The sequence below is a fragment of the Glycine max genome, chromosome 15 (genome assembly GCF_000004515.6).
Source record: "Glycine max cultivar Williams 82 chromosome 15, Glycine_max_v4.0, whole genome shotgun sequence".
In the NCBI taxonomy this organism is placed as follows: Eukaryota; Viridiplantae; Streptophyta; class Magnoliopsida; order Fabales; family Fabaceae; genus Glycine; species Glycine max.
In genome coordinates this window covers 18,920,737-18,941,314 of record NC_038251.2, presented here as the reverse complement: position 1 = coordinate 18,941,314, position 20,578 = coordinate 18,920,737, and the positions used below count along the sequence as shown (strand labels likewise).

The 20,578-nt window shown below is 32.2% G+C and overlaps 2 protein-coding genes and 1 long non-coding RNA gene across 14 annotated transcripts; 2 read left to right on the top strand and 1 right to left on the bottom strand.

The window, feature by feature from the left end:
* Nucleotides 1–1,222: 1,222 nt before the first annotated feature.
* Nucleotides 1,223–13,811, bottom strand: LOC100527403 (uncharacterized). Of its 10 annotated transcripts, XR_001384803.3 has the most exons (6): nt 13,586–13,723; nt 13,105–13,317; nt 10,504–10,652; nt 9,310–9,448; nt 5,232–5,304; nt 1,223–2,095 (listed from the first exon to the last, which is right to left on the bottom strand). XR_001384803.3 is itself a non-coding variant. In XM_041009416.1 (4 exons), exons 1-4 carry the CDS (start codon nt 13,721–13,723, stop codon nt 9,376–9,378), a joined length of 573 nt encoding a protein of 190 aa, XP_040865350.1. In that variant the 3' UTR covers nt 5,947–9,375. The 10 variants fall into 10 exon arrangements, 4 of the variants coding, with proteins under 4 accessions (XP_040865350.1, NP_001235585.1, XP_006596985.1 ...); XR_001384807.3 differs by lacking the exon at nt 5,232–5,304; XR_001384809.3 differs by having other exon boundaries at nt 1,223–5,304; nt 13,105–13,296.
* Nucleotides 8,096–10,464, top strand: LOC100781058 (uncharacterized). Of its 3 annotated transcripts, XM_026125881.2 has the most exons (4): nt 8,096–8,332; nt 8,481–8,531; nt 9,128–9,785; nt 9,885–10,464. In XM_026125881.2, exons 1-3 carry the CDS (start codon nt 8,096–8,098, stop codon nt 9,230–9,232), a joined length of 393 nt encoding a protein of 130 aa, XP_025981666.1. In that variant the 3' UTR covers nt 9,233–9,785; nt 9,885–10,464. The 3 variants fall into 3 exon arrangements, 1 of the variants encoding a protein (XP_025981666.1); XR_003264823.2 differs by lacking the exon at nt 8,481–8,531 and having other exon boundaries at nt 8,194–8,332; nt 9,140–9,785; XR_001385100.3 differs by lacking the exon at nt 8,481–8,531 and having other exon boundaries at nt 8,194–8,332.
* Nucleotides 12,612–13,860, top strand: LOC106796291 (uncharacterized). Its single transcript, XR_001385102.3, has 2 exons — nt 12,612–12,940; nt 13,430–13,860. It is a non-coding gene; the product is annotated as an uncharacterized lncRNA (long non-coding RNA).
* The last annotated feature ends 6,718 nt before the right edge of the window (nt 13,861–20,578 follow it).

Below are 20,578 nucleotides of genomic sequence, written 5' to 3'. Positions count from 1 at the left end.
TCATATTACTTGGACATAGAGAAGCAATGTGACCTTTCCACAAGTACTTGAAACATTTTATCTCACTACTCCTTGTCTTTTGAGTGGACTCATTGGATTAAAACTGAGTCCTTTGAGGTGCAGGATTGTAATTGCTTGAAGAAGTACCTCCTTTATTCTTATTTTTGTCATTCCAACTTGGAGAATTAAAGTTAGAAGAGCTTTTTCTCATGGTACCCTTTCTCTTGAGTTGTTGTTCTACCTTGGCAACTTGATGTACTAAGTCCTCAAACTCCACATAATTCTACAACCCCACAACATCTCTTATATCACTATTAAGCTCATGTAAGAAACATGTTGATGGATTGGCAAGTGCACCAATTTGTCCCAAGTAGTAAAGTTAAAACGAAAGTTCAAGTATCGCATCCACAGAGACTTTGTTTATACTTAGGTAGATAAATATTTAATTAAAAAAAGATTTGGAAAAGGTAGTAGAAAACAGTAAATTAAATTGCTAAAAATTAAATCAAACAAGAAAAATAATTAAACATGAATTTAAATTAATTAATTAAAGACAAAAAAGATGAGAAAATCCAATAATATTATAGAAGGAAATTCAGAAGATGAGAATGTTGGAAACTTAGCCTAACAGAAATACTTTTTTATGTAATGTTAATGATTTTTCTCTATTTATAATTATTCCAATTTACACTTGTATCTACTAGTGTATTCTAACTTTGGTCCCCGTACGAAAGAGTCTAATTTATCTATTTTCTCTCCCAAATCCTTTTGCAGAGCTAAAATAGTAAATTGCATTAAGAATAGAGATGTATAATAGGCTAAACAAATATCAACATATCCCTAATAATGACTTTATTTAGATACTCTTTCCCAATTCTATTAGAAAATAATGTTTCCCAGTGCTACCCCTAAAACTTACCATGCAAATGGGTGATCAAGCCACAAACAATAATATTAAGTACAAGAAAGGATAATGCAAAAGTAATATTCATAAATAGGTAGGAAGAGAAATTTCATCAAAAGTAGTTGGTTGCCAAGTTCCCAACAAAGGGGGTTTAGTCTCTCTTCTCCTTCTTCTAGCCTTTGTCTTCTATAAGGAATTATATTTTGTTAGAATTTATGTGTGTATTCTCCTTCTTCTCTCTTCTTCTTTTATAGGTGCAGATTAATGGACTTCTGAATTAGTTTGATTTCCTTAATTAGTCTTTTTTTTCCTTAATTATTTCATTTTCCTTAATTATTCCGTTTTCCTTCTTTCCTCAATTAGCTTGCTTTCCTTAATTATTCTTGTATTTTTTAGCTTTATTTTACTCACCAAGCTTCATAAATCCATCACTTTTAATATTCTCTACACTAAAACTTAAATAATATTAATTTAACAATTATTTGCTCAAAAGGGAAAAATTAAAAGAGAAAAATTACAAAATCATCTATAATTTAACCTCAAAATAGACTCATAATTAGCAGTTATCAAAACACACCATAGTAGCTTCTCAATCTTCACTAAGATTAGCTCTAATCAAGGAAACCTCCATCTCTTTGTAATATTCATCTACATTTTTGTTTCCTTGTGTGAGCCTTTGAAGCTTGTTGTGAAGGTCTCTATGATAATGAGAAGAAACAAACCTTCTTCTCATTAATCTTTTCATCTCCTCCCAACTATTCATCAAGGGTTCTCTAAATCTTGACCTCTCTTTTTATAGTTGGTCCCACCAAATAAGAGGATAGTTAGTGAACTCCATGGCTGCCACCTTCATCTTTTTATCTTTTATATAGTTGTGACAAGCAATCAGTTCCTCAATCTTCATCTCGCACTCCAAATAAGCTTTTGGATCACTTTTCCCCATGGAAAATGGGTATGTTCAACTTCACTCCTTCAATTTTGTCCTCTCTAGCATCACCACCATCATTATCTCTTCTCTTCCTCCTCCTCCTTCTACCCCCATCATCTTCACGATTCTCTTGATTTTCTAACTGTTCAATTCTCCCATATAACTCCTTTATATGCTCCCTCATCATCCTTTCCATTTGAGCTACAATTGCATCAATTAGTAAACTGTTGTCTCCCCCAAGTAGAGGGTACCATCACTAGCACCTACCATAATTCAAGCAAAAAGAAACAAAAGTGATAAGACCTCATCACTCTTCTCATGTGTTTACACTCTTAGAAATATATCACTAGTGTTTAATGCTTTCAATTAGGCTTTTGTGTAATGTGCTCACTTGTCTTTTACCACTCAATTTGCTCTCTTTGAGTTCTTAAAAGAAGTCATCCTCCAATCTTTGTAATAAACGAAACCAAGTGATTAGCAATCAACTTATTAGACTAAAGAAGAAAAAAGGACAACTCAAATAGAGATCTAAGACAATTTGAAGACTCAACAATAAGAGAGACCCAAAATAATAAGAGACAGTCAATTCAAGAGAGACAAAATGACAAACTGTATGATAATTAAAGAACTGAGCAAGGGGTGTAGAAGGACTTGTATTGGGAAGATTTTCCTTCTTTTTTTTAATGTATATATATTTTAATTTTCTTTTGGCCCAATATCTTTTTCGTTTTTTTATTTACTTTTCAGTCCTTTTCTATTGCTAATACTCAACCTTCAACATTTGCAAAACACTCAAATTTGCTTAAACAATTTTTCCAACGATCAAACACAAGGGTTTATCTAAAATCCCTCAAGAACAAACATGAACACTTATGAACATAAGTGTTGAAATTAAACACCACACAACCAAAGCTGGACAATAACACAGATCCCAAAGGAAATGCACAAAACTGGAAGCAAATAGGAATGCATAATTGACAAAAGCAAATGAGAATTGATGGAATTCAACTCAGAATTAGGTGCAGAGCATCACGCTATTAATTGACACACAAACAACTAACACAACACTATAAAGAGATGCACCTAGAAGCCAACATACTTCACGCAACAAATAAGCGCCAATCAGGACAAAAAGTGAGGTACCAATAGGAATAAATACCAGGTAATATGTATAAAAAAAGATGATGCAATTAGCATATGAGAAGCAATTTGGAATTGACGTGCCTGATCTGGGAAAAAAACTAAGATTTCAATATCCAAGATTCTGTCTTTCATTCATAAAATTTAAAATACATTTAGCTGGCCATAGGATACCAAAAGTCTCTAATCATAATATACTACTAATGGTGGTAATTATGTCAAGTTAGTGACTTTATTAATTAACATGTAATCCAGTCAAAAGACTCAACACAGCAACAACCCAAGCATCTAATTACATCTTTGTTTAATATAAAACAAAACTAGATATTATATCTTCATGGGTCATCATCCAAATCAGTCCATCATCTTCATTCCTCTAGTTGCTTTATGTAGTTGATTGACTTAATCCTTCTAGATGTGAATCTGCTTCAGTGACAATTGCCACCATTTCGTTCAAGGCTTCCTTTGTTTTCTTATCACGCACCCTTGTCATTGGCCCACCAAATCCTTTTATTGCTTCAATATCATTGTTTCTTATTTGATTCTCATCAGAATATCATATTAAACTATTGTTTATGAGGATGAACTGAAAGTTTAAGAATTGTTGTATTCCATTTTTTGAGTTATAAAATAGCAGCTGTTGTATATCTTCAATTAATGTTACTTTTGCCAAGAAATTGTTTGATAGACATGGAAATCCAGACAGTGCAAATTAAATAAATTATATATCCTTACTTCTATAAAAGAAGACTTAAAACAACCAAATACCAAACCGCAGCAAGATGACAAACATAGATGAGCATATATATGCAGTGAATTACTAAAGTAGAGTTAAACTTATTTGGTGTTTTGAATTATTGGAGTAGAGTTACATGCAGTGATTACATACATATGCTTACTTGAGTTACTTCTATAAAATTTATCCACTGAATTACTGTCACCATAGATAACCAACACCACTCAGAAAATGCAACCCACCATAAATCAGTTTAACTCTACTTCATTGATCAAAATGCAGAAAAGAATTGAGCAAGGAAAGCATTATGACTGACAAAATACTTAAGTGGGGAAGTTGCTTACAAATTCCAACTTCCATCATAGTCTTCAATCCATCCAATTTTTCACGTCTTACAATTAAGAAAGGCTAAGTTAAGGTAATTCCAACTAATACTGACATTGAACCAGAGGCCGTTTTAGGCCAAAGAAGTGTCACAAAATGGGTGCTACAGCCTGACAAGGCTTGATCAAGTGGAAGGAAAGTCTAGTTGAGAATGTGACTTGGAAAAATGATATTTTCATCCAAAGCCAATTCCCAAATTTCAACCTTGAGGACAAGGTTGTTGTTATATGGGTGGTATTGATAGAAATCGAGCAGAAGACTTGGTCCAGCAGATACAAAATTTGGAAAATAGTCCCAAGGTTTGGCAAGTATACTATAGGAAACATAAGCAACAAAATAAGGCAAAGAATGACATAGTGAGTTTAATATATATAATAAGGGGGAGGCAAGAGAGGATCATCAATTATAGAGAGTGTGAGATCACTGTGAGTCTTCAGTAACGAGGGGAGTCATTTGGCTTGCCTGATAGATGTCCTTCTATCAAATTATCTTTCAATTTCCTGTTATTTCCTTGTTCATCAATAGAATCTACACTATTTCTTTAATCATTTATAGTTGGTAACATATATCAGGATATGAAAATTTTTAGAAATTATATATAAGACATGACATGGCTATATTTATGCTTGAAATCATCTATCAGATTTCAATATCAAGTATCTAATAGCTGAAGAGGGAATACATAACTGAGTAAGAAAATCTTATATAGAATCGATGTAACCATAGCTAGATATCCAAAATGGGAAAAAAATATTTGAAAATGGGGAAATAAGTCATTGAATAAAAAAAGGGGCACAAAGTAAATAAATCATTGTTTGGTTTTTCATATTATATAAGAAACTAAGAAAAAAATAAAATAAGCTTCTCCAAAATTAAAATTAGCTTAAGCATAAGCTAACTCTAGTTGAAGTTATCTTGCATTAGCTTTTTTTAAAAAAAAAAACTTATTTTTAACTTCTGCATTTATTAATTTTAACTTTTGGAGAATATTATTATCTCTTTTCTTCTTATTTTCTTCTTTTATAAATAGTTATAGAGAAATTTTTCATAACAGAACCTAAATATAGGGAAAGAGCATAAGATTAAATTAAGTAACTCCTTCAATTGAATTTTTCTTAGTGAATCATTGTCCCTTTTACCATCAGAAAATATAGTTCTCATTTCATTCCTCTGTGTCGTGCTGCCTCTGCCTCTACATATGCTCCTTGACTCCTGTTAATCAGATTAATACTGTGAGTGTGGGCTACAAGTTTTGATTAATACTGATGAATATATTTCTAAATTTTAGTAATTCTTTTATTATTTTTTTGAACTTATATGTGTCCGGTATAAATTAGTCACATGTCGAATCCATTATGTTTAGTGTATTTGCAACCCCCATTATCCTGCTTACACATTGTACCAGTTTTGAGGTCATCTACTCCCCTACTGTCGGGATTGACTACTCTGAAGCTAATTTAGCCAAAATTATTGTTAGAAGTCTAAATATATATTACCAAAAAATTAGCAATAAAACTTTTGGCCTTTAGAAAAGGTTATATTCAAAAAGGGTATTAGCCTATTAGGTGGCACACAAGAGTGTATGGACAGCTACTCCACACATAACACACAAAAGAGGAGTCAGTCACACAAGATATAATTAAAAAATGGTTTTTAATTAAGGAAAAATAAAGAAAGAGGTATATTTTAAAAGAACATAATAATAAATAAATAAATAATATAAAACAAGTGCTCAACTTTAATATCAGCATCCTTGGTTGCTTAGAAATATGAAGACGTTAGATATATTGCTCACAACTCTATAAAATAGGAGATTTTTTATTTATTTTAGTTCCTTAAAAAATTTTGTTTTGATTTTAGTCCTTTAAAGATTTTCATTCTGTTGGGTTTAGTTTGTATTGTCAAGTAATAACATTAAGTAATGATGTCATAACAACGTTGGTTGTCATTGATTTGTCATATGTAACTTTCTTTTTGGTAAATTATGTTTTTAAATTTTTATTTGTTCAAAATAGTTGATAATATCATACTAGTTGATGAGAGATTTAAAAATAAAGTTTACTAAAAAAAAGTAGACATGACTACTTTGTTAGACTCCTTGATATGATGACAAGTCAATAGACTGTGATCAACATCATTATTATGTCATCAGTTAACGTTATTATTTGATAACATGCAGTCACTAAATCAAAAAATTAAAATCTTTAAAGGATTACAAAAAAACTATAAATGATTAAAATAAAAATAAATAAAAATGTCCTATTTTATAAGAACTAAAAGGTTATTTAAGCTTGATTAAGTAAAAGGTTATTTATCTTTTGGTAACCACATTAATTAGGGCATTTAGCTCCTTGATGGAATCTTGAGGTATCTCCACAAGCTTTGCTTTTTTGGGCTGGTTGTGGAACTATTTTTAGCCAAGTAGAGAGTTTACAATAAATTACATATTCTACTCAATCAACTAAGATAAAACCCTTGACATGTATTGTGAATTTAGATATACTCATTAAATGTTAAAGCTTATTTATGAAACATAGAAAAGTTGTAAGAGGTGGAATTAGTTGATGTGACCAACAAAGGGTCCGGTCATTATTTAATAGTCTTAACAACAAGGATTAATATTGTGAATGAAAACAAAATTAAGGAACCAATAAGTTTTAAAACAATATAGGGAGATTAAATATAAAAAAGTGTGAAATATTAAGTAGCTAAAACTTAGTTAAGTAAAAAATATAAGTTAAAATACTCTTTAAGTTTTGTGTGTTTTGATTATTTTATTTTGGTATTTTTATTTTTATAAAATTTAATTTAATCTTTTATGTTTTTAAAATGAGTTAAATGATTCTTTTGTTTTCAACTTTGGGATACCATCTTGAACCCTATTATCCTAATTTGTGACTTGAAATTTTGTCACATTAGATTAATTTATATGAAAACTATGCAACTGATGTTCATAAAAAAAAATGGACATAAACATAATAATAATTACATAAAAAAAATAAATCTAACAATAAAACTTGAAATATATTTTCTTCATCCTAAAACAAGTATCACATTTTGAAAAAAAAATTGTCCCTAGATAAAGGTCATGTTAACTTTTCAATATAATATTTTTTTTACTAATACTCTTAATAAATTTTACTTTAGTTTTTTAATATAATAGTAATATTATTCTCTTTCGTCTATTTAAAAGGATGATTTTATAAAATTAATGTATTTTCTTTCATTTGTTTGTTACTTTCTCTGTTCGAAAACAATGACCGTTCTAGGATTTTGGCTTTTTTTTTTTCCAAAATTATACTACTCCTTTTAACTTTTAAAATTATTTTTTCCAATATTACTCCTAGAGATAATTAATAAGATCAATTAGTATTTGCATTAAAAATAAACATTTGTCATACGTTGGTAATACTAAAATGTATGTATTGTTATTAGTGGTTAGTGAGATAATTTATGATAAAAGTAATTGAAAAGTTAAGGGTGTATTAATCTAAATTTGTATCAAATTTCTTAATCACTTCCCTCTTATCTCAAATTTAAGAAAAAAATATTTTCTTTTATTAAATATAAATATTTTTAACTAATTTTAGTTCATTTAATGTTATTATTTCTAAAATATTATTCATTTAATTGAGGACTTATTTCTAATGACTCATTTTTATTTCTATTACCAAACTTCGATGAAGGATTAGTTAAAAAAATTTAATTTTTAATTGAAATTGAAATAATTAAATATGATTAAGTAACTTTTTTTTAATATAAATTAATTTTTTTTAATATTTGAGACTGGAATAACTATGCTATAATCTTAAAAATATCATTATTTTGGAACAAATGAAGTAACTTTTATTCACGTGTAAAATAATTTAGGAAGATTATGACGTAAATAATATGTAATTTGATAGCAGCAGAAGTTGACATAGTCGTAAACTATATCAAATTGTCAACGTTATCTCAAACGCATTTTCTGTCTTCGCGCCCTTTCAGCTTCAACAGATTTCCAATGCCCACAAAAATGGCCGCCACTTCACGTGCTCCGTTCTCCGTTCGTGTCAGTATCCTAACCACGTCGACGCCGCTCGCCGGCGACACAATTCCGGCACCAGTAATCTCAGAACAGCAGACACCCAATTTGCAGTCGCTGGTCGCGGCAGCTCCGCCCACTACGGTGGCCAGAAATCTAGGGTTCCGCCCCTCCCCTGAATTGGGGCTTCTCTCTCATTTGTTCGTTCTCTCCATGGTACTGTTATAAATAATAAATAATTACCTATTTGCTCACCAAACGAGGATGAAAATTTTCATCTTTAAGCATTTTTGGCTTCTGGGTAATTAAGTTGGTATTCTTTTCACAATTAAGTAGACTGAACCTGTTTTTTTCGGGTTGGCAGGCTTTTGGTGCGTTTTTCTCAGTAGCCGTGTTTTCCATTGCAACGTTAATTGTAGGTTAAGGTTTATCTCATGCTAGTTTAAGGTTTTAAATTGTGGTTGCGGTTATAGTTTAAGGTTTTAAATTGCAGTTGCGGTTTTGATACCCCAAAAATTGGGGATTAATGCTACTGATTTGATTGGAATTGTGGTCGCATTGTGGTAGCAGATACCCAAAATCATTGACGTTGCAACCACAATTGCAGTGGCAGGACGTATTTTAAAACCTTCGCAGGCAATATTTTAAGAGCGTTTTAACAAATTTAACTTGTTAAATTATTTCTTTCAATCCCGGATGTATGTAGTGATGTGTTGAATGGCTAGTATTCAAACAGTTGATGTTCTTTTCGAGGTTTTAAATTGCTGTGGTGGTTGTGGTTTTATCAAAATTTTCTATATTGTGGAAAATTGAGGATAAATTCGACTGATACAGCTGCAACTGCGGTTGTGTTAACCTAAAATTCTTGATGTCGAGGCCACAATTGTGGTTGCAGATGAATTTTTAAAACATTTGCATGCCATACTTTAAGAATATTTTGACAAAGTTAACTCGTTATTTCCTTTAATCCTGTTTGTATGTAGTGATTTGTTGAATGGCTAATTGATACAGCTGAATACACAGAGCAACAAAATACAGAAGAAACAAGCACAATCAGAGAACAATCAAACGCAGAAAAGGAACCAAATTCAAAAGCAATCCAGGAAGCAGAATTAGCAGAAGCAGGATAAAACACAGGGGCAAGCACAGAGGAAGCACAGAGGCCAAAAAGGACCATTACCAAACCATGTTACCTGCAGGATTTCGTGGAATGAGCTGGCAGAAAAAGGTGCCCAGCAACGTAGCAATCCACCTTTATTTCATCTTGTCGGCTGAGGTGGCACAATTCTGTTAGGATTAGATTCCATTTGCGTTTTGTCTTTTCTTCCAAGGCTACATGCCAGAAAAATGAATCGTTAGAGCTCGTAGTAGAAAACTCTATATAAACAGAAGAGCAATGTATCTAAGGATTCAAGCAATAATACAGATTTCCTTTCCTCATCTTGTTTCTGGAGGTGCCTAGGCCTCTAAAGCTAAGAATTCTCTCTTTGCTCCTAACACTAATGTTCAAGCAGTTGCTGTTTGTTTCTTGCACAGGCTTTTGGAAGATTAGGATCTTCAGTGAAGAAATTGTCAAAGGTTGTTTCGGAAGAGGTGCCTGGAACTTTATATTCTCTGAAACTTTCTAGCGTGGAGCTGAGCGACTTACCCAACAACTTAGTAATATCAGGTACTAGCTTAGTTTTTGCTATTCTATTTGGTGGCTGCTGGAATTTGCTCTTGTTCATAGTCTATCTCTAATCATGTTATGTTTGTTAATGTTTTTTAGGCATAAAATTGCAGGCATTCATAAGGAAATGAAGGACAGGAGCACTGCCAGATCAAGATCCTTTCGCAAAAAGAATGCAACCTCAGGTTGCCAACATTGCTTCGGTGAGCAAGCTTATATGTTTCTGGAAATGAGCTTGGTTGGTTGGTTGAATGGAAATCACTGAATAGATGTAAAGTGATTTCTGTCATATGGTTTCAGTTGAAAATTGAAATTACAAGCTGTATATTGAAATATGATCACAAGGAACTGTTGGGATTCTAAGTTTGAAGCTGATGTTGCAAAATAATGAGAACAGCAGCTCAATGAGGGTTTCTATGTTGATCCTGAGACTAGTAAATTACCGACATTGACTCAATCAATGTTGGCTAATTTGGGGTTGGCGGGTATCGAGTTTGTCTGTGGTGGATGATGTGAACAATTTTGTAAGAGCTGCAATGTCTATCACGGTCTACATTTTGAAGCGTTGAACAATTTTGTAAGAGCCACAATGACTATCGTGGTCTACGTCTTGAAGCATTAGAAAATTGATCCGAATGCATTTGGATCCTTGGTTTGATATAATTACATTCAAGCTAAATTTGAATTTCACTTAAGAACAAATGACATGAATATTTACAGTTTTGCAAAGTTCTTTAGCGGTTTGGCAGCATCTTTTGCATGATCTGGGACGGGCATGTTGGATAGTAGAGTTACCCTAGAAGATGAAACCAAGGATCTGTTTTGTGAATTTGAAGCATCAATCTTCCAGAGTCTCACCTCCCACACCTGCTACAGAAAAAAACTGTTATGACATGCTTTTCTCATTTGTAAGCTTCAGCAATAACAAAGTTCATATTTATTGAACAGTCTTTTTTTAAAATGACTTTTATTGTTGGTTATCTAACCAACAAATATTTAGTCATTACTAAGATAGTAAATTGGGGAATTCCCTTGTCAAGCAGAATGAAGCTAGTAATGTCCACAAGCCCATGGAAAAACTTATTGTACGAATATTATTGTCCTCTCATTTCATTCCAATCAAACATTTGTGGTGATTATAGGAATTTTGCTTAATGCGGTTTGCCATCAATTGTGAAGTTTTGTATTATGTTAAGATGGATGAATATGTGATTAGCAATTCATATTTCATGCATGAGATACGGGTTTCTGACTAGTATGATAAGAATTATACGGTAAGTTGTTCATACTTTCATGTTGCGTTAGTTTAGTAAATGCGCATTAGAAGTCTTTCCATCACCGGTTATAGTAACTATAACCTTGGTTTTAAGGAAGGGGCAGTGAGGGAGAAACAGAGACTAATAAAGAGGATATAATTTTTTTTTCCTTTTAATCATAGGAAACTTTTCAGGGAACCCGTTTTGGTGCGCTTGGAATTTCCACGCATTTACGCAATTAGAGGATTATAACCATTGGATGAATACTAGACAACTCCGATTTTGAATACGTGTTTTAAATTTTGATTTATTGAAATAAAATGAGTAATTATCTAATCTTTATCCAACAGTTCTGATTTACTCATTGGATGAATATATGAAAAATAAAATGTTGGATGTTACTATAGATAAGCTAATATCTATCTGCGCAAGCTGGCAATAATTGGATTCACTCATTTATATTCCAACCAAATCACTCCATTTAATTATAGTCAAGTCATAAACTATGGCCATAAATTATATAGAACGAGTGAATTGTGGTGATAGATGAAAGTTTTAAATTCCAACCAATAAATATCTATTGAAAACACAACTCCTTTTCATCACAGTCAAGTTAATTATAGTCAAGTCATAAACTATAGCCATAAATTATATAGAACGAGTGAATTGTGGTGATAGATGAAAGTTTTAAATTCCAATCAATAAATATCTATTCAAAACACAACACTTTTTCATCATAGTCAAGTTAATTATAGTCAAGTCATAAACTATAACCATAAGTTATATGGACAAGGACAAGGAAGAAACAAACTGTGCAAGTTTCATCATTCTAAGATAAAGAGAGCTTTTCAACCTAAATTGCAGCATCAATTTTCCTAATGGCACACTCAATAACAGAGCAATATGATCCAAGCGCGGCCAGAAATGTGTGAATTTCTTTTATAAAAAAAAATTATGTGTAAAATGATAAACGTATATACTTTTTGGTCATAAAAAATGTTTATATTTTCATTTAAAAACATAATATTGAATGTTTTTAATTTTTAAAAATGTACTTGAGTATTTGAATGATTGAGATTGTATAAAGTTTTTAAAAGTTCGTAGACGATGTCAGTCAGTCCACCAACCACTGCATTAGGTACATCAAGGGAGTTGGTGTGAGATCAAATCCATTTTGCCACTCGGAGTGTCTTTATCTGAGAGAATAAAGGGGAACAAGGGAATATACAATTGTTTTTTTTTTTATGAAAAATACAAATGATCTTTATCCTTGACAAAATAGAGAAATAACAAGGAAATGGGAGAAAAAGCTATGGATGTAAAAGGTAACGTTGAGAGAGAGATGCAATACAAGTGTATAAATAATAATAATAATAATAATAAAGATTTTAATTAAGATTGGATAAGAGAATATGTAAAAATAAAAATAAATATTGGGCAAGATAGAGATAGTGGGCAAACAAGTGAACCAGAGAGGGAGGACATATGGGTGAATTACATGCCCACCCATGTTATACATTAAAATATAGTAATAAAAAATGGATTATGTTTTAATACTTTTTGGGTTCTTATTTATTTTCCTTCAATGACAACCTTAAATGAGAAATCATCACACATTAAATGTGGACATCAACTTTTTACAACATACTAAATGTCTGAATTAAAGAGGAAGGACAAGTTGGTGAATTTAAAAGTCGCATTTATATCTTTAAAATAGATTGATAAATGGATGATGTTTTCATAACATTTTAAAAAATACTAAATGGACTAAAGATTTTTATCCATAAACTGTAATTAACAATTCATTCGATCCATACACTTGTCACCGCAAAGTGCGAAGTCAAATTCGGTCTTGTTCCATTGTCATCATCATCATCTCAATTCTACATCATTGGCCAAGTAAGACACGCTTCTCCTTCATATCTCATATAGTAATGATTTTTTTTTTTTCAAGAAACATATAGTTATGATAATTGCAGATAAATTGTATTCGTACTATAGTATGCTTACTATGGTTCAGTTTTATCTTATATGAATTAGAGATAAATGGCAATAAACATGACCTGAATGGTTTTGCCGACATTTAAAGGTGTAGCTTCCGCGTAGACCAAGTCACCAATCTCTGCTCTTTTCAAATGGTTGATGCTTAGTTGAATTCCAGCCACTCTTTTGTAACCAGAAGCCATGTGTGCTCCCATGCTTGCCAAAGACTCTGCTATCAATGCTGATACCCCTCCATGAAGCACCTTGAATGGCTGCCCCATGCAAAAATCAAACTACCCATAATTTCAATTCTAGTCATAAACATAATTTAAAAAAGAAAAAAAAAACAATTAAATGAAACTTTCCATAACATTCAGAAACTAACTCATGTTTATTTTTCTGTAGCCTGTATTCTAATGCAAATCCAACGGATGTATAAGTAGTAAGAGGGAGATGCGTTGGCTAAAGTCCGTTGGTGCTCCACCAAAGGGATTGGCAAACATGCACTACCAAAGATAAAATACTTTTTATTGAGAGGAAAAAAAAAGAAATTGGGTTGACCTGGCAGCATTTCTGGGTGACAGGGAGACGACCAGAGATTTTTTGTGGTGACAAGTCTTCAATTTCAAACCCAATTGAATGAAGGGTTTGATCCAAAGCAGCAGTCTTTGATTTTGATGATAATGGTTGGTCCTCCATGAAGAAATTAGATCAAATTAAAGCTATGTGTGTGGTTTCCCTTGTTCACAGATTATTGATGGTGCTTTTTTTTCTTTTTTGTAAGTGGAGGCTTTGTAAATGAGGAAAGTTGTTTAGAATGGATTGAATTGAATAAAGTTGTGGTGGTGGTTGATTTGAAGGGTAGTTTAGGCCATTCATAGAAGATGATGGAGATATTGGTTGGTGCTTGGTGGTGATTTGGTGAGTGGGGATTTCCAATTTTGTACAACATGGAATGAATTTAAAAATAAAAAAGGACTTTATGACGTTGGCAAGCAAGGTCCTTATGGTCATGCGACATGCCCCTAGCCCTAAACGAAAAGAAAAATGTTTCTTAAATACCCATGATATGGTAATATTACTAATATACGCCTAGAGAACGAGAAATAATAGGAAAAAAAAAATGGAATTCACCGCCTCTCCGGTAATGGAAATTGGAAACATCCAGTAGGAGAGTCCGAGAGTCTTGTGTCTTTCTCTATCTTACTAAGCTTTCGGTAATTGGAGAGAATCTTAATTAAAAAAGATGATAAATATAATAATATTTGATGTGATAAAAAATAATTAACACTTATGAAGGGTTTTATTGGGGTGTCTCAAATCTTGGGATGCTCTACTATCAAACCTCAACTGAAAAGTATTATTCCATTTGAACTAAAAAAAATACTTCTATATTGATTAAAAAGTTAATTAAAATTATTTATATTTAAGTTGAAGATATAAAATAACTTTTATATATATATATATTATGATATTAGTATGGAATATTGAGGTTATTTTTAATGAAGTCTTCTCTTATAATCATATTTTTTTATTTAAAATTTAAACTTAAATTTTTACTTAAAATAATTAAGTTCATTATCAATGCAATCAATGATTTGTTGATCTTTATTTATTTATATATTAGTTGGAAAGGAATAATGTTTTGAGAGGATATCACAATTCGAGATGGAGGCCGTCCTCATTCTTGACCCTTTGCCTGAGATTCGTTGAGAGAAAAAATAAAATATAAAAACAAAAGCAGGGTCAGTTTTGCAAATTTATGATGGAACTAGAGTTAGGCAATTTAATTATAGTTTAATGGACTCTTCCGTGTCCGAGAAAACGACATCGTTATTTTTACACCTTTTTTTTTTTTTGTCAAGATCACACTTTTACTATTTTTTTTTTCTGGACAAATATACACTTGGAAGAAACACATTTTTAATATGATTAATACATAACAAAAATTTATTTTCATTGTGTTATAAACAAAAATGGGTGCGAATTTACTATATATAATGAAAATGCATTACTGTTATGTATCATGACAAGATTTTGACAAAATGTGAATTTTTTTGTGTATTTTGAAAAGAAATATGTTCAAATACACATCGAAAACAATATTTTTTTTATTTTGATAAAATTTATCGAAATATATAATAAAAATATATTTTCATCAAAGAGTATTTTTATAAAAATAAATTAATTATATTTTATCTCTGAACATTTTCGATTTGCACTTGAAAAATTGATCGGTCTCAATCTTTTAGTTTTTAATCCGTTTTTTTTTAGTTCGTGCCTTGTTTGTTTTTTCTGTTATGTGCATACGTGGACAGAAGACCATGTAATATATGTCAGGTTGAATTAGTAAAAAAAAACTAAGACTTATTAAGTTCAACCCGGTTAATCGTGTTTAAACCTTTTATTTTGCAAATCTCTATATATTCTCTAAAATTTTAAATATTAAAAATATTCAATTTTAATTATTTATTCATAATTAATTAAAATTGATTTCGCATGCTATTCCAACATAAAACTTGGTTGGGTCAACAAATTAATTATTAACATTATTTTCTATTCCTATTGTTGTGCATAACCCACAAAATATAAGTGGTATCTTTCATGGTATGATACTTTACTATACTGTTAACCCTCTAAATCAGTCCTCTTACAGGAATGTGGACGTTCGGTTCTTAACCATCGGACTCTCCGACCAACAGGTTATCTCTAACCTACTCATATCTAGATGTATTTGAATATCTTATCTATTGACATATAATTAATTATCTATAAGGCAACACACATTATCTATAAGATACAATTATCTTCTACTTTTTATCTATAAGCTCTTGTTATTGTTATCTGCAAAGGCTACAACAACCCTTACAAACAAGGACCAAGAGTCATGTTCAACTAACATAAATACAAGTTCCACCAAATCCTCTACACAATCCCATCACACACTTAGTGTGTGTCCCTCTCTCTTTCTCGCTCATTCGAGCTTGAGCTTTACTTAAGCATATACTTGTCTTATTTTCCTTAATCATATTCTTACTTGAGCATCAGTGTCTTTTGTTTTGCAGGCCTCCCTTCTGTTAAAGGTACTTTTTCAAGCCAATGTGCGAAGTTTGGAACCCTACTCAATCACGTCACCCTAATGTGTCACAATTCCAGATTTTGGTAAAAACACCTATAAATAAAAAAATAAAATTACCATAGCCTAACCTGATATATATCAAAGTTAAATGCAAATTGAAATCTGTCTGCTACATAAAAAAAAGTAACAAACACCTACCTCAGTGACTACTATATGATTGAATCTCATTGATCACTTTCTCCTCACTTCAAGATCCTACTTTGATGTCAAAGTCTCATTTTTTTTCTTTTGATGGGCATATCAAAGTCTCATATTCCTTTAACAATATTATAAACTATTAAATGTCGGCACTGATTAAATTACACTCCACTTGTTGATGTTCACCTGAATTTATTTATGTTTTCTTTTTCTTGTCCAATTCTTTGTTTCTAGTAAATCGAGATTAACTAAAAATATTTATTTGTTTGGATTAATTCACAGACCCCACCACACACATTAGCCTTTTGCATAAAGGCCCAGATGGTCCAATAGTCCCTCTGATGTCAGTACGAATTAAGGTTTTTCCTATTTCCACTCTTTTAGAAAAGCCAGATTAGACTTGGACCAGTTTAAGCCCTTTGGATATGAGGACCTGGCGATTTCCACAAAAAGCCTATTAGATTATGGATGTTTGGAATCAATCCTGATTCCTCCATTTGATAGATTCGAGGGACTCAACCCCTCAATCAATGAGGCTATAAACCTGATACAGGTAGAAATGATGGACTACATTGCCATCAAAATAACAACTTGCCTGGGCAACTTTGGTGCTCAGAATTACCCATCTCATGTTATGAAACTCTTACCAGAGGATCATAAAAACTATCCCTGTCTGTTCAATGATGAATACGAAAGATATACAAGGTAATACACAGTATCAATACAGCATCATGAGGGCACAAATACAAGGGTATCAATGGTTCTTTTCAGAATTAGACAAACGAGAGTTTGACTTAATAAGAGAAACTCATGATACAAAGCTTTTCCAGCCATCATACAATGGGAAGTTCTTTATTGCTTTCCCGGTTGATCACAACAATAAATTGGTTCAATTTTTTCCAAAAAGAAAAGAAAGACAAAGAAATTTACAAAGCCAGTGGATGTCATGGACAACAAACCCCTCCTTTACCATCCACCGACCTCTCAATGGAAGACTCATCATACATCTTCTGTTCCGAAAATATCCTAGACGAAGAAGATGTTACTATCACAAAATCAACCAAGAATTGAAGACAGAAGCATCCTGCCAAAACACAGCCATCAAGGCGGGAATCTTTACTGTTGCATAGACTATGACATTGGGTCTATCCATAAAACTTTATTTGTAAAAGACAACCCTGTGATAAAGTAAATGAACAATAACTTTATTGTTCTTGACTGAAGGGGCTTTTGTATTTTTCTATCAGTTTTCTTTATATAAAGGGTTTTTGGGTTCAGTTGGGGACACGCTGAAAAATACTAGACCCACTAGTGAGAGAAACTAAAAGAAGAAAGTTTGTAATAGTAGTCTGTGTAATAATGCCAAGTTTCTTTTTGGATCCTCCCCCTCTTCCCCTTGTTGATTCCTCTGATAAACTGTAAGTATGAGTTCTACTATGTCTGGCTAATCTTTTCGAAGGCACCCTAAAGGGACCTTAGTTATCTTTTTTTTAGAAAATGCAAATATGATTTAGAACCCAGTTATTTTATTGTAAATAGTTTTTCTTTATTTCTTTCTGCTTGTTTTTGGAAAACCTGGGATTGGTAAGCTTGCAAAGGTGTGCCCTTGATAGCTGTTTTTGGAAAACGATAAAAGTCCTTTATGGTTAGGCTGGTGCTTGGAGGAAAATAAGATCAACGTAAGACCCAAAGAAGTCTGGGCTGGTAAGGATCTTCAGTACTCAGCTTAATATCTAGAGAACTGATAAGGATCTTGTATATTTTTTTTTTTAAAAAGAGTCTGGGTTCATCATATTTTATATTTTTCTTAAATGAGATAACTTACCGTGTCCACTTGAGGAGTGCCCTCTATCCATCTAATTTGATCCTTTTCTTCTGCATAGTGCTTACTCTTAATTGGTATACTTATAACTGTTTCTTTATTTACCCAAAAACCCTTTATATAAAGAAAATTGATAGAAAAAGACAAAAGCCCCTTCAGTTAAGAACAGTAAAGTTACTGTTCATTTATTTTATCACAGAGCTGTCTTTTACAAATAAATTTTTATGGATAGACCCAATGTCATAGTATATGCAACAGTAAAGATTCCCGACTTGAATTTTGGCTATGTTTTGGCAGGATGCTTCTGTCTTCAATTCTTGGTTGATTTTGTGATAGTAACATCTTCTTCGTCTAGGATATTTTCGGAACAGAAGATGTCTGATGAGTCTTCCATTGAGAGGTCGGTGGATGGGAAAGGATGGGTTTGTTGTCCATGACATCCACTGACTTCGTAAATTTCTTTATCTTTCTTTTCTTTTTGGAAGAATTGAACCAATTTATTGTTGTGATCAACCAGGAAAGGAATAAAGAACTTTCCATTGTATGATGGCTGGAAGAGCTTTGTATCATGAGTTTCTCTTATTAAGTCAAACTCTCGTTTGTCTGATTCTGAAAAAAACCATTGGTACCCTTGTATTTGTGCCCTCATGAGGCTGTATTGGTACTGTGTATTACCCTGTACATCCCAACTTTCGTACTCATCACTGAACATACAGGGATAGTTTCTATGATTCTCTGGTAAAAGTTTCATAACATGACATGGGTAATTCTGAGCACCAAAGTTGCTCGGGCAAGTTGTTATTTTGATGGCAATGTAGTCCATTATTTCTGCCTTTATCAGGTTTATAGCCTCATTGATTGAGGGGTTGAATCCCTCGAATCTATCAGATGGAGGAATCGAGATTGATTCCAAACATCCATAATCTAACAGGCTTTTTGCAGAAATCGCTAGGTCCTCATATCCAAAGGACTTAGACTGGTTCAAGTCTAATATGGCTTTTCTAAAGAGGAATTTTATCTTGTAGGGACAGTTGGTATTGTCTTAGCAATAGGGAGTTTTGTTGGTGCATACAAATTTTTGGTTGAAGTAAGCATGCACGCCTATGTAGAGACCTGAAATTTGTGTTTGGCTATTGTGCACCTTAAACAATAGGCTTTGTATCTTCTTGAAATTCTCTAGGTTCAGGCCATTTATTGGTTCAGGGATACTTGGACTTACTGTATCTTTGTAGGTTTTGTGGCTGACCTTGGTTTGGTCGGTATTTATGAATATGGTAGTGTTTTGTGGTTCGAGGGCCTTTTTTATTTTATTTATGTCTGTGGTGTTTAGCTCAAGAGCTTTTCTGGCTTCTTCTTTCTAATAGAATCCTTTGTAGATTGGGCTTTGAATACCCTCCTTTGCAAGGAAAAGGTCTTTAAAGTTGGTATAAACACCTTTGTGAGGTCTTGATAATAGGACAAAAGCTGTGTAACCTTTCCCAGAAAGAGAAGCTTTTATAAGGAGGGGGACTCCTTGGTTATCTGCTATGCAGAAATTGTATAGGGTGCAAATTATACCCTTCTTAACTAAACAAACAAATTGTTCATTATTGTTTGTATTTTTTGGAATATTCCAAATGTTATCAATGAGACAGTTAAATTTGTCATTAACAGCTTCCTTACCAGGGTAGTGAGACTCGTTTGTGAGTACGGATAATTCTTGATTCCCAAACTTCATTTTGTGTGCTATATTCTGGTCAGAAACCTTACATGGCTTCATTTCGTTGTATTCCTTCAAAACGAGAAAGAATATCAGCAGCAATATTCTTAACTCCTTTTATGTGTTCAAAATTTGTTATGATAAACATATTCTTGGAATAAAAGCCATCTTTTATGAGGCCTTTTACCAGTATTTATTTTTTGACTACCATAAGCCACTATTGCTTCACAATCAGTTCTTATGGTAATTTCGCTTTTGTTAATCAAGAAGAGTCTAAATCCTTCTAAAGCATTTATCACAACGTATACTTCATAATCCGTGGAGGTTGAATATACTTGTGGTTTGGTGTGGTATTTTCCTGAAGCATACCTACAGATTTCTTCATCGTTAATTTTTTCATATTTATTTTTCTTTTTCTTTAGGACAGCTCCCCATCCTCGTTCACAACCATCACATTCTATGACTAAATAGTTGGAATCTAGAGGTAGTGATAGATATGACAAATTATTAACCATTTCTTTTATTTTCTAAACTAATTTTATATCATCTTTATTAAATTTTCTTTGTCCTGTTAAAGAGGTTTTGTTGTAAAGAGGAGTTGTGTATTTTCCCAGGTCTTTAATAAAATTTCTTGCATAATTAAGTAGGCCTAGAAAAGCTCTTAGAGTTTTTATGTCTTCCATTTTATTTGGAAACCCAAGGATTTTCTGGGAGATATGGGGCTAAAGCCTTATTTTCCCGTTTCCTATTTCTGTT